At 38.4% G+C, this 16,771-nt stretch overlaps 3 protein-coding genes across 8 annotated transcripts in view; 1 reads left to right on the forward strand and 2 right to left on the reverse strand.

Moving 5' to 3' along the window:
* LOC116732075 (myelin-oligodendrocyte glycoprotein-like) overlaps positions 1-16,771 on the reverse strand; it is an 82,968-nt gene that overhangs the window by 21,929 nt on the left and 44,268 nt on the right. The window lies entirely within an intron of this gene.
* Positions 1-16,771, reverse strand: part of LOC116732072 (junctional adhesion molecule-like) — a 49,414-nt gene that overhangs the window by 19,922 nt on the left and 12,721 nt on the right. The window lies entirely within an intron of this gene.
* Positions 937-13,435, forward strand: LOC116732073 (Fc receptor-like protein 4). Its single transcript, XM_032582012.1, has 5 exons — positions 937-989; positions 10,605-10,877; positions 10,973-11,224; positions 11,890-12,048; positions 13,173-13,435. The coding sequence occupies exons 1-5, from the start codon at positions 959-961 to the stop codon at positions 13,220-13,222; spliced, it is 765 nt and encodes a 254-aa protein (XP_032437903.1). The 5' UTR covers positions 937-958; the 3' UTR covers positions 13,223-13,435.

Consider the following 16,771-nt stretch of genomic DNA (forward strand, 5'->3'; position numbering starts at 1 on the left):
TCTTTGATATTAACTATTTATTTTTGGACACGAAACATCTATGAAAATATGGAGAGCGAGAGCCGGAACTAAACTGCTGAATCAAACTTCCTGGATATCAGACTAATTCTGGGTTTGATACGCACCTGCTTATTTTAAATATACGGAAGTTCAGTAACTTTTAGTGTTGTTTTGAGATATAACCGCTGCGCTGTGTACACTACTGGGAGGAAACGAGGAGAGAAAAACTGAACGTACCTTGATCTGAGACGGGCAGTAAACTGATCAGCCCGAAGAGAACCAGAAAACATCTCATGATGTGTTCCTGTCTGATGAAGAGCATATTTCTGACTTTCTTTTTAGTATTTAATGAAGATTTGATAAGTAGTCGAAATGGCCGAAATGTCGTCGAGTCAAAACCAAGAGGTACTTCCTGTGTCATTGGTTTGGGCGGGGTGTGTGAGCTCATAGTCCTGGAAACATTATCATATACGTATATATATATATATATATACTGTATTTGATAATGTTGTAATGAGATATTATAAGTTTAACAGATCCATCAAACCTTTAGGTAAAGTAACAATAAAATATGCATAACTAACTTTACTGACTTCACAGGATGTGAGAAATCACAATGTATTTCATGCCTCAGTGGTTTCATGTCACAGACAAAATATGTATCTAACTTTGCAGCTCAGCTTGTTTCCTGTTTACACAGAAGTTCAAGCTCAGTGTTTATGTGTTTTTTAGTAGCTCATAAAGAACAGAATAGAGTTTTACTAAGTTTGTAGACATTTGTGAAAACACTTGGCAGCATATCTGACATGGACACGTTCAGAAAAAGAACAAGAATTTTCTTTGATAATGATTATAATAATTTTTCCTGTTATGTTCTATGTGTCACTGACTTCCTGAACAAGGTAGAGGTGAGAAAGCAAATACTTTCTGATTTAGCGGAAGAGAACATCATAACACGATGGCTTTCTTCTCACTCTGCCTCATGTTCTGTAAGTAGCATCACTTTAGTATTTATTTATTACAAAATTTAGCCTCCAACTGTCTGTTAGCATTCCTTAGTAACATATTTAGCTGTTTCCATTATAGAATAATACAGTTTGTTTGTAATCTTCTTGCTCTTAGATGTAGTTTGAAACTGTTTCATAAATAAAATGACACATTTAGTTACACACACAGTTAAGGCGTCATAATGGGCTGTTTCATCTACATCCTCCTAACTTGAGTTAAAAATATTTTAAGGCTGGCCAAGCCACTTGAGTTGGGTTAAAGGAATCCAAGATTATTAAAAAACTAAACAACCTACAGTATTATTATGGAATTGTTTTTCCATCTAAAATAAATATTACTCAAATAAAATCTATTCTTACAACTTATCATGGACCCCTTTAATATATGGGATACATTTTAACATGCTCGTCCTAAGTTATGATAAAGAAAACAAACAGTTTTGCACTTTTATTTGCAAATATCTGTTGGTTTTTTATCTGTTTAATTGCCTTGACTTGTGGCTATTTGGTTCAGTGAAACACAACTTGTTTCAGGACAAACTGGTTATTAACCAAAGCTGCAAACAGCTGACAATATATCTATATATCTACAGTTTTCTTTATTCAGTCTTGTTTTTGGCAGCCATTTTAGTTTCAGTCAAGACAAACAAAGTTTTAGAAATTTTTACATATGATAGCTATAGTCCAGTTTGAGTTGACAGAATCTCAAAGAAGTAAGTAGCTTTAGTAAAACCAAAAACTTAGGCTTTACAAAATAAGGCTTTACAAAGTAATTTGAATAATTAAGGCAGCTGTGGTTATAGTTTGCCACCATCAACGTGTGAATTGTGCGTTAATGTGTGAATGACTGCATGTTATATGAAGTGCTTTACAAGAACAGGTCTTTTAGCATCGATGTTTTTCCCAGAAGTAGCTCATTTTGCTTGTCATCATTTTCAAGAACTGCTTCAAGTGTAACTGTGTCGGGTCAAACAAGCAAACAGAAGAAATGAGAAGTGAAAACTTACAGTCAGTGTGATCAAGAAAACCACTTGTCCATATTTGCCTTCATCCTTTGCCAGGAAAGCTAAGTCCTTGAAGTTGGAATCCTAGTTACTTGTTAACCAGGGTTCCAGGGTTTGAACCATGGATAACTAGGAATCGAACACGATTATCAAACTTGGTTGACCTTGCAGGCCTGTGGACTTGCATGGTCAACAGGCAACCATGTAGATTCAGAAAGATATTAAACACCAGAGATAAAGACTTCAGAGCATTAGGGTATGCTTGTTGAAGGAATAAATTATTTAGAGCAGTTAACTTCTGCCACTTACATGGCAGTAGACAGTCTCACCTCATCCCATCCGAGACCTAAACTATTGAGTCATTGATTTGGAGAGTTAATGACTTTCCTCAAACTCAATCAAAGTCATAAGACCAACTTAGACCACTTCTAATTTACACAGCTGCAGCAAATGCCGAATTTCCACCAATGACTTGTGAATAAGCTTGACAGGTACACTGTAAAAAAAAACGGCCTCATTTTACGGTAAAAAACTGGCAGCTGAGTTGCCAGAAGTTTACCGTCTTTATACGGTAAAATTCTGGCAACCAAAACTGCCAGTTATTTACCGTATTCCTAAAATACGGTAAAATTCTGGCAACCAAAGCTGCCAGTTTTTTACCGTATTTCTAAAATACGGTAAAATTCTGGCAACCACAGCTGCCAGTTTTTTACCGTATTTGCTAAATGCAGGATTTTACCGTATTTTTAATATACGGTAAAATTCTGGCAACCACAGCTGCCAGTTTTTCACCGTATTTTGTAAATGCAGGATTATACCGTATTTTTAAAATACGGTAAAATTCTGGCAACCACAGCTGCCAGTTTTTTACCGTATGTTTAAAATACGGTAAAATACCGTACTTCCTAAAATATTTTAAAAAAAATAAAATGTGGTTTTGCCGTAGTAAATACGGTCATGCTGACTGAGGCATAATATCTACATGAGTGAAAAACACATCCAGACTGTATGATATATTGACATTTTATTGTAAACCCTCCCCCCCAAAAAAAACTTATGGTAAATTACTGGTCTCTGTTCCTACCAGAATTTTACCATACAAATTATAGTACAACAACCAAGGAAGTGTAACTTGTCAAGCATTTCTATACAGAAAGTTATAAAGAAAATAATTTCTAATTAAACAAAAATACAGATTACGAGTAATCCACTTAAAGAAACAATTTCTATTTAAAAAGTCAAGTTAAAAAAAGAACTGATTCTATTTTATGTCCAGTTTCCTCACGGTATTACTGAGATCTGGAAAACAAAAACAAAACAAACAGTATGTGTCCACATAAGAGATAACATATTGTAGAAGACAAAATGGTGATAAAAGGATTCTTGTTCTGGGTTGAGAGTCACAAGTCGCTGAGATCAGACGTTGCTCAGGATGGTTGTAGTCTTCCCAGTCACAGGTTGAAATTGAGACTCGCATGTTGTCAATCGGGTGTTTCCTCTCTGCTGGAAAACAAAAAGAAAAAGTTAGAAAGATGCACTACATGAACATCTTATTCGCTTAAATGTTTGTTTCACCTTTGTTGACTTGCATATGGACACAGGTACTTCAACCAGGTGGTGTGATCATTTCTGACTGAAAATTCAGTAGTTAAACCTTTGTTTGTTGTCAACAGGTGTGATCCTCTGGTCTGCAACCAGACAAAATACACAAACAAAAAACAAATAAAAACAAATATAACTGTTTTAGGCAATTTATGAAATAGATACTCACCATTTATCTGAGTCTCATGAAGGCCAATAGGTTGTCTTCAACCATTTATGTAAGTTACATTTCCTGCAAGCTAGCAGAAACAAAGCTGTAAATGTGAACACTTTTCATACAGGCAAACAAATTGATACAGCTGAGACAATTTATGCTAGGTTAGTTTTTCTCAGTCACTTTTGGTGCATTTCTCGAGTCATTGTTGGCATTTACAAAACAGTAAGCGCATTTCTCAAAACAATTTGTAGAAACAGGAAAAATAGCATTTGTTTGCTTTCAAAATCCTTAGTTCAGCTCTTAAAATTCTGTCTGTTAACATATCAGTGACTCAAAATAATAAGTTATAGTCTCTCTATGTACAGATAAGACAGTCAAATCGATTAGTCATGAGAAGAGACTACAAAAGGATCATTTACGCCAGTGTTTCTCAACCCTGGTCCTCAACGCCCCCCTGCTCTGCATGTTTTAGATGTGCCTCTACTCCAGAACAGCTGATTCAAATGATTGGATGACAATCAAGTACTGCAGAAGCTTGTTAATCATCCAGAGATACAATTCAGGTGTGTGGCAGAAGGGAAATACCTAAACCTGCAGGACAGGGTGACGCTGAAGACCAGGATTGAGAAACACTGATTTACGCTTTTGCTATAATTTATTCATGGACCATGCCATGGTGATTCAGAAAGAAAAAGACAGAAATGCAGAGAACAAAAAAAGTAGAAAAGGAGCCACAGGACAATCTCCTCAAGGAAAACTGTACAGTGCTGTAGAAATTACATTACATTTTAATTTCCATAGTCACTTTGTTCCTTAACTCCACTGAGGAATCTTTTTTCCTCAGTGGGGTTAAGGAATGAACAGTAGGGTGGGAGGACCTCCATCAGCATCATGTTGTGGGTCTCAGCCATGTCCTGATGTTGGACTGATGGAAACTGGCAGATGTCCTCAGCCTCTTCTGACTCTTCTTCTGCTTTCCTCCCAACTATTTCCTCCTCAGCCTCACTCCTCTTCTTCTCTCTGGCTGTTCACTCTGCCCAGATACTTGTTCATCAGTTCTCAGACATGTAACATTGTGTTGTGTTCTGACTATATAGAGCATAATGTTGCCAACTGATGGTTCACAAGATGCACCTCCAATCTGTTTCAGAAAACTGGTTGATCGTTGGTTGAGCTAATGGTTCATACACTGACCTGTTAGAGAAACTCAGGACTCACTTGGGAGCAATTTACCAATTCAGGACAGATTTAGAAAATAATAGAATATAAATTAATTAATATATGATTCACATTATGACAACTTTAAGACTTATGCATGTTAAGACTTACACAATGAACTGATGCTATTTTGGAAGTTGAGAATTCAACACAGACACGTTGTTGTCCTGTTGTCCTCATTTTCTGTATACACCCTTTATCCTCCGGGTCAAAATGACCCGTCTTCAATAAACCCCCAATATAAGCAGCTTAATTGAATTTTAAACACCAAATTCTATCTTGTATATTGTCACTCACCACAAAATGTGTGAATACTTGACTTTTCCCTCTCCACTTGAATTTCTATAGCTTAAGAAAAAAAATGTGCAAAATGAGTTTCGAATGCATTTTTATTCATCACAGTGACTAATTTTCTTTTACTTTTCTCCAGTGAACAAGAGGATGTACAATACAAAAATATGAAAAATAACATAACCCATTCAACTAATTGGCACATGTAGGGCAGTATGCAAGTGCACAGCCTTTGCAGATATATTTCTTACACCTGCAGCACACAGTATGTGTTTTACAGTCTGAGGGCAGAACTGACATCTCTTCCTCTTACTTGGCTTAGCTGAGGAAGTGGCTGTGGTAGATGGATCCTCAGGTTGATCAGGAGCTGCTGCACTCTGAATAGCTTTCACAACTGCTGCTGAGGCTTCTGTGTGGGGGACATGCTTCCTTCTTTCAATGAGTGGAGTTACAAGTGCCTTTCCTAGCTGCTCCAGGAACACCCTCGTCTTGTTGTGCTTATGAGACATCCAGGTTGGGTTGATCTCTATCCAAATCACAAAGGCATTGTAGGAGGACACATCAATGATGTTGTGGAAGATGACCAGGGGCCAGCGGGCAGTCATTCTTCTGCAGCTATATGCTCCAATCACCTTATCTAGGTTGTCCACACCTCCTTTGTTTCGGTTTTATTCCAGGATGATGATTGGCTTCCTGTCCTCACGGTCACTAATGTCGCCGTCTTTGTGCAGTGTGCTCAGAAGAACTACATTCTTGTTTTTCTTTGGGAGGTAGGAAACTAGAGTGGTGGTGGGTGTGAAGGCAAACTTTGAGGAGAAGACCTCTCTCTCCTTTGACCCAAGCAGTGCAGGTGGGAGCTCAGGCTTGTTCTTTTGAACTGTACCAACCATGGTGATCTTCCTCTTCAGGAGCTGCTGTCCGAGTTCATAAGAGTTGAAGAAATTGTCACATGTCACATTGTGACCCCTCAGTCCCTCTGTCACATCAAGCACAACTCGCAACCCCTGGTTCTTCTCTGGGCATCCACTGGTTGACTTCCCAGTATAGACTTGCATTTTCCAAGCATAGCTTGATTCAGAAGCCACCCATGACTTGATCCCATATTTTGCTGGCTTGCTGGGCATATACTGCCGGAAAGGACAACAACCTTTGGACAAAAGACATTAGCATCAGTGATTAGTATCAGTGTCACAGAAAACAGTCAAAGAAATCAATAGTGAAAATCACTTTTATTACAAATATGAAAACAGATTACCTCTAAATGGAACCAGTTGCTCATCCACTGTTACATCAGGCTCTGGATTGTAGAGGTAGGGCAACCGCTCCACCCACTTGTCCCATACCTCTCTTATGGCTGCAAGTTTGTCTGTCATACGTCTTGCTGGTCTTGATTCACGGTCATCAAATCGCATCAGTCTTGAGTAGGTGTGAAAGAGTTTGACTGGCATTGTGGCTCGGAAAATTGGCCTTCCACTCTCTGCTCACTTCTGCTACTGATTGATCTGAGACACAACTAAAACTTTGTAACATTTTATGGTTTGTAAATAACTCTGTGACCTTGATTTCAACTCCATTTGCCTCACGGGTCATTTTGACCTGAAGACCATCTTTGTACCTTTTTTTGTACAGCTTACATGGAAATGAGAATAAAAGCAACACTGAACTTTTTCTATTGTCTGGGCCAATCTAGGAAAAGTCTTAAAATCTCAAGTTAAAAAAATTACATTTAGGGGATTTTTTGGGGGGGGGGGGGGTTTAACACAGTGGCGGGTCATTTTGACCCGAGGACAACAGGAGGGTTAACATATTTTGATCAAGACGATAAAGGCAAATTACAATTATAAAAGCATAGAAGTGTACATAACCAGCTACATGATGTACAAAAGCAAAACTTGCAAAACTAATTTTTTTGATGTGCAGAAGTGACACAGTAATTTGAAGATTGAACAGGTAGTTTTAAGAATTTCAATTCTGTTCTGAGAGATGCACCCAAACTGAGAAAAGCTGTAAAATATTAATATTTAAATTCTCTTATCTTCAAATCCTTCAACTGTCATGGACCCAGTGACTTTAGTGCAAGTATTTTGGGTGTGAGAGTCAAGAGGTCAAAGGAAAATATTAAATAATATCTCTGATGCCAAGCTTTATACTTCTAAGTATTACCAAAGTATTGAAACAAAAGCTAACATGTTCTTCAGAGATTTAACTTGCATGCATGAACATTTCACACTCAAAGTAATTCAAATTAATTATTGAACCAAACTTGGAAAAAGTTGCTTCTGCCATTAACAATAACTTTAAGCACATGTAGTCTGAAGTAGACCAGAAATATAATCTATGCAGCCGTTCCTACAGAAACATTAATGGAAGTGTTGCATCTGTGAAGATTAAATGTTCCATATAGTAAAAATATCTAGCTGCAGTGCATGTACATAAACAGCATGGCTCAGAAACTACACATTTCTTTGTCAGTTGGTTAAAGTTAGCTAACTTCAGTTGAAACCGTGAAAGGGACTCACCTGTGATGTGTTGCCCTTCTCCTCCTGAACGTGCAAAAATAGCAGAAATTTGATTTCAAAGACAGTAGCAGCATCTTGACAAGGACCAGGCCTACTGGGCTCTCAGCACCCTAGTTAGCAACCTTAGTTAGCACAGTGACTTTACTGTGTTGAGTTCAGGACACCACTACAGGAACAGAGTTAAAAGAATCTTGCTGCTGATGCTGAAGGATCAAGCAGCAATGCAAACTAGATAATTATTTGTTTACATGACAAATAACAGTCTCCATTTACTGTAAACCCTACTATTTATCACAATAACAAAATGAAAAACTCTCTAGACCAGGGGTCCCCAAACTACGGCCTGCGTCATTTGGTCTGGCAATGCCGGATCTGGCCCGCCTCCTCATACCAGAGAGCATTCAGTGTATTTTTTCATATATTGTATTTTCTGGTTTGTGGATTTCTCTTCAACCACCAGGGGGCTCTTGAGCAGATGTTAAACTAACTTTCCCTCAAATATATACTAGTCAGTCCCAGTCACCGTTTCACTCACGGTTTTTTCCATTTCCATTCTGGGTAAAAATCTATCTAAAAGCGACCGCGAATGTGTCGTAGTCAGCAACCCCCCCCCCCCCCCCCCCCCCCCCCCCCCCCCCCCCCCCCCCCCCCCCCCCCCCCCCCCCCCCCCCCCCCCCCCCCCCCCCCCCCCCCCCCCGTCGACAGTTTCAAAGACAGAACAGCCCCCCCCCCCCCCCCCGCCGACAATAAGTTTCTAAGGTATCTTTCTCCAAAAACTAAGACCGGCCCCCGAGCAGAGAAAGGAACAGCTATGTGGCCCTCGCAGGAAAAAGTTTGGGGACCCCTGCACTACAAGTCAATAGAAGAGAGTAATATATTTTAAGATGTATTTGTAGAAATCAATTATTGTAATGTAGTTCTATGCAACATTTTGCTGATTAACTTCAACAAACTTTGTAATTTGGGAAATTAGTACCATTGATTATTAATTACTGGTAAAGAATACAATTTTTCTATGGATTTTACCATTTCTATTATTTTTACAATCCTTTTTTTTATTGCTCATGACTGTCAAAAATTCATGATATATATGTGTATTGACTTACGGTAGTTCCATGTAATTTCTACGGTAATGCAATGTTTTTGGATACGACGGTCAAACACTGTTGGTCTTTTACCATTTCTTACCATAAATTTACTGACTTTCTTTGCAGTTTCGACTTACGGTAGTTCCATGTAATTTCTACGGTAATGCAATGTTTTTGGGTACGACGGTCAAAAACTGTTGGTCTTTTACCATTTCTTACCGTAAATTTACTGACTTTCTTTGCAGTTTCGACTTACGGTAGTTCCATGTAATTTCTACGGTAATGCAATGTTTTTGGATACGACGGTCAAAAACTGTTGGTTTTTTACAGTTTTTTACCGTAAATTTACTGACTTTTTTTACAGTGTAGTCTAACTTTACCCAGCAGTGGGTCAATATTGGCATCTTTCTGAATTATATTCATCACGAGTTGTGGTGTATGTAGAGCACATGGGGTCCTACCCAATGCTACAAATTCAGGTAGAGAGGACAAAAACACTGAGAAAAATACACTTTTTTCAATGATTCATTAAAAAAAGTGTATACCACAATGGGTGATGAATATAATCCAGAAAAATGCCAATATTGAAAGGGAAATTCAATAACTATTTTCCCTTTACAACAATCCTACAACGTCCTGCAGTGTGTGGTGTGTTACGTGGTGGTGTGTTGAACATGCCCTATCTAAAATCGGGCATATTCAACATTGTCTTGGCCCGATTACCTCAGCCTGTGGGGTTTTTCCCTGACTGGGAGCAAGAACGCAGCCTGTTGAATGTGACAGGTAGCCAATCAGAAAGCACGGTGACGTAAGAACGGAGGGGAATCCCAAACAGCTGACATGGCAACTGAGAGTCCGGTGGACATCGGAGGTGATACGTGGAAATGTTTATTACTATATGTAAAGGTCATTTTTATATATATTTATTATATGTGGTTATGATTATTCAGTTAAAAATGTTAACTATGAAAAAACATAACTCACCTCCAAATCATAGAGCAGCTGATCCTACCGTCTTTTATTAAACGCCCCTTTTTTATCGCTTAAAATGAGCCACAAACTATCACTGCTGCTTCTACATCGTCATCGTTTGATTATTCTAAATTCATGTATGGTCTGTTGGGGGTTTTACTGGATTTTCTTCTGGAATCAGGATGTTCGTGAGTGGAATCGGTCGATTGAACCTATTGGACTTTTATCGGCTCTGTGGTCACTGAAGTTTGGAAAATCGGCCAACAATCCTTAAATCGTGTGAACCAGACCTAAAACTCACAAGCTCTACTCCTCTCATCTCTCAACCACTGAAATAACGCTCTCTGACTCTGGTTGCTACGGTAACGTTTACATATCCCTTCAAGATCAGATACAGATGCGCCACAAAAACGAACATTTTACTTTTGTGAAAATTTTAACCCACAATAACGACTCAGGGTTCTGGGTCTTTAAGCAGTTTGAAGCTTCATTGCCTCATTAACATCCGGTCACCACATCATTTAGAGCTTGGACTGTGGGAATCACCTACCGGGATAAATCCATCCTCCTGTCTCTTCTCTGGGCCTTTTCCCTTCATAAAAAACTTTCCAAAGAATCTGATCTGTTTCTGACTCATTTTGCTGCTTGTGGCTCCATGTTGGCGCCAAGACGTAACGAGAGAATCCGGTTAAAGGAACCATCATCAATCAAAATGTGTTTAAATTCAAACTTCTTGCTCTTTACAGATCTTTGCTCTGCAGCCACACTGACTGTCACTCCCGACCGATCCCAGTTCTTCCAGCACGACCGAATCACTCTTACATGTGTTACAAACTCCAGTGGCTGGAAAGTGATGAGGACGATTGCAAACAAGGTTACTGAGGAATGCAAGCGTGGCTGGGGAATCCCCACAGAATCCGCCTGCAACATTAAAGATGCTTACCCAATTGACACCGGCGAATACTGGTGTGAATCTAACCGAGGAGAACGCAGCAATAAAGTCAATCTCACTATATCCGGTAATCAACATGCATCTTGTTTGAATTTACTCTAAAAGTGGCTATTTTAACATTTTTAAGTTAATATAATTCTTATAAAATGGGTTGTATTTCAGATATAAATGTGATCCTCGAGAGCCCTTCATATCCTGTGTTTGAGGGACAAACTGTGACACTTGGTTGTTCCTACAAGAAAGACAAAGATGATGACACATCCACCTCAGATTTTGAAGCTGAGTTCTACAGAAATGATTTATTCATTGGGAAAAAGAAACCAGGGAAAATGATCATTGAAGCAAAGGAAGGTTTCTACAAGTGTCTCCATTCTTCTGAAAGACAGTCACTGAAGAGCTGGCTGGCAGTGACAGGTGATGATTTACTGCTTTGTTTCATTCAGGCTGTCAGAACTCAGTTACCTTTAAGAAAAGGTGGATTTTAGTTAAAATCTTTAAACAAAATGCAAATCTCAGACTCAACCTAAGATTCACCTCAATCTCCAAAGCGTTGCCTCCAACTCACACACTAAAGAAGCCTGTTTTTCTTGGCTATATTCTTTTATTTTAGTAGATATTTGCTGGAATTTACTGACAGTTACATTTGTTCAAATTACATGTAAGTAATGTTAATTATCCTGTAATAATTTTCAGTAAATTTGGGGAAAATGCACATTTCTTTTCAGTTTATGCCAAAAAGAAACTCAAGAAGACACTCCAACAAGGTCCTTTAATAAATCGACTTTTGCAGGCCAGTATAAGATGAACATCTCTGCAGACCAAAAACACCTGAATTAATAACTGGCTCGTTACCAAACCAGTTCACAGCTGACTGACTGCTGGTGAGGGAATTCAGCTGTTTGATGCTGGTCTGCTGGAGTAGAAATGCATCTAAAAGTTGCAGAACCACAGCTCTTCAGGACTGGTTCACACACCCCTGGTGTGCACAAACTTGCTGGATGAACCTGATTCTGGTTCTTCCATTTTGTATTGTGATTGAAAATTTTATAGCTATTGTTTATTTATTTTTTTGCTTACAGATAGAGTTCCCCCCACAGAAATGTATTCTTCTCCTCCTCCTTCTCCTCCTTCTGAACCTGGTGTTCCTTGGATCAGAGTAATTTCTGGCAGTGTGCTCTTCATCCTCTATAACATCATACTAATCTTATGTGTGAACACATATCGTAAGTGGGCTCGAGGTACGTTTTTGTAAAATATAAAACAGAAAATTCTTGTGAAACTGTTTTCTGTCCTAATTTAACAAGGACTGTTATTTCTGCTCCTTTTATCCTGGAATATCCACGTGTTTTACTGAAAATATTCTAAAATAAACCTAATTTTGAAAATCATAGATCTGTAATGAAAACAAATGGATTCTTCCTTAAAGGGATTTAAATATTGGTGTGCAGCTTGTAGTCTTTTAACCACTGGTCAGTAAATCTTTAGTTTCTGCTCTCCTCTAAGTGAATCTGACAAACATTAGAGCAGTGGGAGGATTTGGCAATGTGGCTGTAGAGACCAGTTAAAGGAAGTGAGGACAGAACAAGATTTTTCAAAATAAAGTAAGATGTGATTCTGGTCAAGGTAACAGTCATTTAATCAGAGCAATGCATAACTTATATACCACGTTTTATTTATATATTTTAACTACATTATGTAATTACAACTGTGAATATTTACTGTTATCTTACCAATTGCTAAACATTCAATTACTTTTCAGTTCAATTCAGTTTATTTTCTATAGCATCAATTCACAACTAATGTCATCCTGACACACTTTACAAAAATATTTTTATTGATCCCAGTTATCAAACAGTATGGGGAGCTCAGTTTATTGTTGAGTTAGTTTTTTATTCCACACACACGCCCACACACACATTCCTATAAACACCCCAACCCTGAACTCAGTAATTCCTTTGCTCCAGACAGAGGAAATGAAATTTCATTGTGGTTACACTGTGACAGTAAAGACATTTGGAGTTTTAATCTTCTCTAAAAAGTCAAAAGTTTGAAGATCGTATCACTGTAATTATCCTGGCTGTGAGTTTTTGTCCTGTGAGTTGAAATAAAACAAGATAATCAATGTGGTAAACATGTTAAATCTGGTTCTAATCTGGTGACTTTGGTGGTAATGGAGGATTTTAAGAAGGCAAAAGATAAATAAAATTAAAATTTTAGTAAGTTCTAGCGCCCTCTGGTGGAATTCTTGGGAAAGTAATTGGTAGCAAGCATTTAACATGCTACTGTCTCTTAATTATTGAAGTAATTTATTAAATTTCAGAATTTCTTACATGTTAGTAATTGCTGTCCTTTTCTCTTGCAGCCAAGACTGATATGAAAAGGAGAATTGCTGATCATGTTTTGCTGAACTGAAGACAATGAAGACAAAACAATTTATCATCTGTATGTTGAATTTTAGATATATAAGCATAGAATGTTTTGTTCTGTCTCTATGTTGTGCAGATGATCATGTTGCAGCTTAATGTAGCTTCCAGAGCTGCAACATGAATATTTCAAACAAACATGTTCAAACTGATTTGATGAAGAACAAAATATCTATAATCATTATTACATCTGTTAAAATCATGTGTGTAGCAATCATTTATTTTCCTTTTGATACTTATAGTACATGCACAACTGTAGAATAAGCTTATGCTTGATTTTGTATTTTTAAGAGCAATAATAATAATTTACTCATTATAGTTCGCTCCTTATGAAGGAACTGATGTAACAAACTGATAGGAGCTTTAAAATGTAAACTGTAGTAAAGTGTAGCCCCTCTCCTTGTCACTTTCTTCACTGACACATTTTTCTATTTGTACATAAAATAACAGCTTTGATAGAGTCTGCAGTCAGTTAACAGATGTGCTGCTTATAATTTGCTAAATGCAGTTAGAAAACAGTGTTAGTGAAACTTGGACTAAAGACTCAAACAGCTACTTAATTTGCTTGACTTATTTTTTGTTTTTAAGCATATGCACTGACTGATGGCACTTTTTAAATTTCGTTGTTCTTGTGACAATGACAATAAAGATCTATCTATATCTAGCTTGTGCCTTAGGCCGGCTCAGCATCCTTTTGCACTTATATTTTTACAGTATTAAGAGATTGTTTTGTAATTTGTTTTAAATGTTTTTATTTATACAACTAAAATGTAAAATAAAAAATAAAATAAAATGACAGTTTCTGGATCTTGTGTTGTTTGTGTTTTGGTTTAGTTTCTGTGTTCCTTAGTTTCTATTCTTTAAATAGATCAGCTGTTTCTGTTTTCATTTGCTTCTGTCTTTTCTTAGTTTATTTCCCCAGTTATCCAGTTATTCTTTAATGTTAGATACATTTGTGCCAGTTTTTTCTTTTCTCTCTCCTCACCATAAAAACAAAATAATTTGTTGGTTTATATATTTACTTCTAATTGAATATAAACTGGAATATGGAAACCAGTTGTTAAAACAATACTGCTTAGTTTGTTTTATTAAATAATACTTTATGTGCACAATGTTATCTACAAAGTTCACATTTACTTTTCATCTGAAATCTTAAATAATCTTTAACAAACAAAGCATAAGATGTAACACTTCTTAAACACTAAACCTCTTAAGTACTGGGATATAAGTACTGGAAGAAGGCAGGTCTGTACATGACGACCCAGGAACAACTGGCTGTGCTGCAGTTACTTACAACTGATCATGTCCTGCAGCAGGCAGACGTCTAACGTCTGTCTGTGGGCCTGGAAATACAGATTACATTTGAATGAAATTGAAAAATGGCCGCTATTTTTAATTTGTGTTGCTGTTTCAAGCATTATTACAGTGGGTGAGGTTTATTCACAAACATTATTATTAAACTCAGAAATTGTGAGATAAATAAATAAAACCAAACTTATGTTCTAAATCAAGTACTTGCTGAAACATTAGTAAAACATTTGTAAATGTATCAGTGAGGAGTTTGTTCTGTCTAAAGCAGGGGTGTCAAACTCCAGTCCTCAAGGGGCGCTGTCCTGCAGTTTCTACATGTGCCACAGGGACAAAATGTTGGGAACCGGCATTTTGGTTCCTGTTTGTGGTTTTTTTCCCTTCTGCTCTCCCTGTTTGTCTGCGGTTCCTCATTTCATCCACCAGAGGGCGCCAGAGGCTGCACTAAGGGATGAGTGTTGCAGTGGTTCAGCGCACCTGTTGTTCATCTTCTAATCATCCTGAAGCTTAAGAGGAGCGGACGGAACTTCAGCGCCTGAGTGTTTGCCAGTGATGGTACCTCGAGCCTCTCTGCGTTGACTCTCTGTGATTTTGCTCTCTGAGAAATACCTTGAGTAATTTCTAGTGATGGTGAGATGAAGCCTCATGAGGCATTGAACCACTTGAGCCAACTGGTTCGAGAAAGGGTTCATTTCTTGAAGCTACATGTGCATACGAAACCACCTACTGGCCAGGTGTATAATCACAGCCAGCTGTATCTTAACACGTGTGATGCATTGAATTTTTGTCTATTATGGCTCTTGGGAATGACTTCACAAAAGGTGTAGGACGAAATCATTTGTCTACATAAAGTTATGTATACACATATGTGTATAATAAAATATTGTTTGAATGTATTCTCTGTGTGTAATTATTCCCAAAATAGTAGTGTCATGTGATATGGCATGTTGTGTAATAATGTTTTTCTGTGACTAGAAAAATGGCCTGGGCTTAATCAGGCAGAGGACAGTGAAAGTGCTTGTGGAACTAGGGAGGGGTAGTGAAAAGGCTAATGCTCGTGTAACTTGGATGATTTCATGCATTTTTATTAAGAAACAACAATTTCTCCACAGTTTTTGGTTTCACACGATTTCTCTTTTTTGACACTACATGGATGAGGTAGTTATTATTGTACCCCAACTCCTTGGAGCACAATAACACCTCACCTTTACAGAAAATAAGAAACAGTGAAAAATACAGTTCCTCATAAGCAAACCTAATGCATCTGCAAATGTTCAGTTCACCTTACCTTGTTAGGGCTTATCAAATCGAAATGTTCCCACATAGGAGAAATCCTCCTCTTTCTCGCCGGCTCCATCCTACTCCTATCCTGTCCTCGCGCTCCTAAATCTCCTATCTATCTATCTATCTATCTATCTCTCTCTCTCCTAAACTCTCCAAACACCAAACTAACTGTCTCAAACTAAATAACCACTATCCAAACTCTGCTATCCAAACTATCAAAACTCTATCCACTCTCTCAACTGACCGCAACTCGCCTACAACAACCCACATTTTGAATGGAGCCTGTGGGGTTTTTAAAGCTGTCAAACCCCGCGCCAAACTCTGAGCCACTTCCCAAAAGCAGTCACGTGGTACAGCCGGGCAGCGAGGCTTCGGACGTCATCATTTTCGGCTCCTACCCTAAATGAAGCAAGCTTCGATACGCGCTTTACGGAAACGCCCCCTCCATTACTCGACACACGCCTCGAAGCCTCGGCACATCACGTAACATCACTAGTAATTTCTCCTTGTCTTTCCCTCTCTCAGGTGTTTTCCTCGTGACACTGAGTGCTCTCTTTGTGAAGACCCAGCTCTGGCCTTTTGGATTTCCACTCCTCGTGACGCCGTGGAACTTACCCACTGGTTGCCCGAGTCCTACAGTCATCTCCTCAACCAGATCACAAGCAGTTATCGGAGATTTCCCCAGCTGGCAGTCAGATCGCTAATCTTTCTTCCTCCATGCTCAGAACTTACCTGTCCTCCCTCCACCGCAGCCTCCGCTACCCTGCCCTGAAATCACCCAACTGTGTTGTCCTTGGAAACCTGTACCGCCTCACAGCCGCAACTAAGGTGGACCAAGACCAGAACCGGCAATTACTCTCTCCCAGTCTGAATCTACCATCTGATGAAGTAAGACCAGTCTAATTCTGTTCACCACTCACTTTTCCCATTACCACAAACTCATCAT

Source organism: Xiphophorus hellerii, chromosome 14 (genome assembly GCF_003331165.1).
Source record: "Xiphophorus hellerii strain 12219 chromosome 14, Xiphophorus_hellerii-4.1, whole genome shotgun sequence".
NCBI lineage: Eukaryota > Metazoa > Chordata > Actinopteri > Cyprinodontiformes > Poeciliidae > Xiphophorus > Xiphophorus hellerii.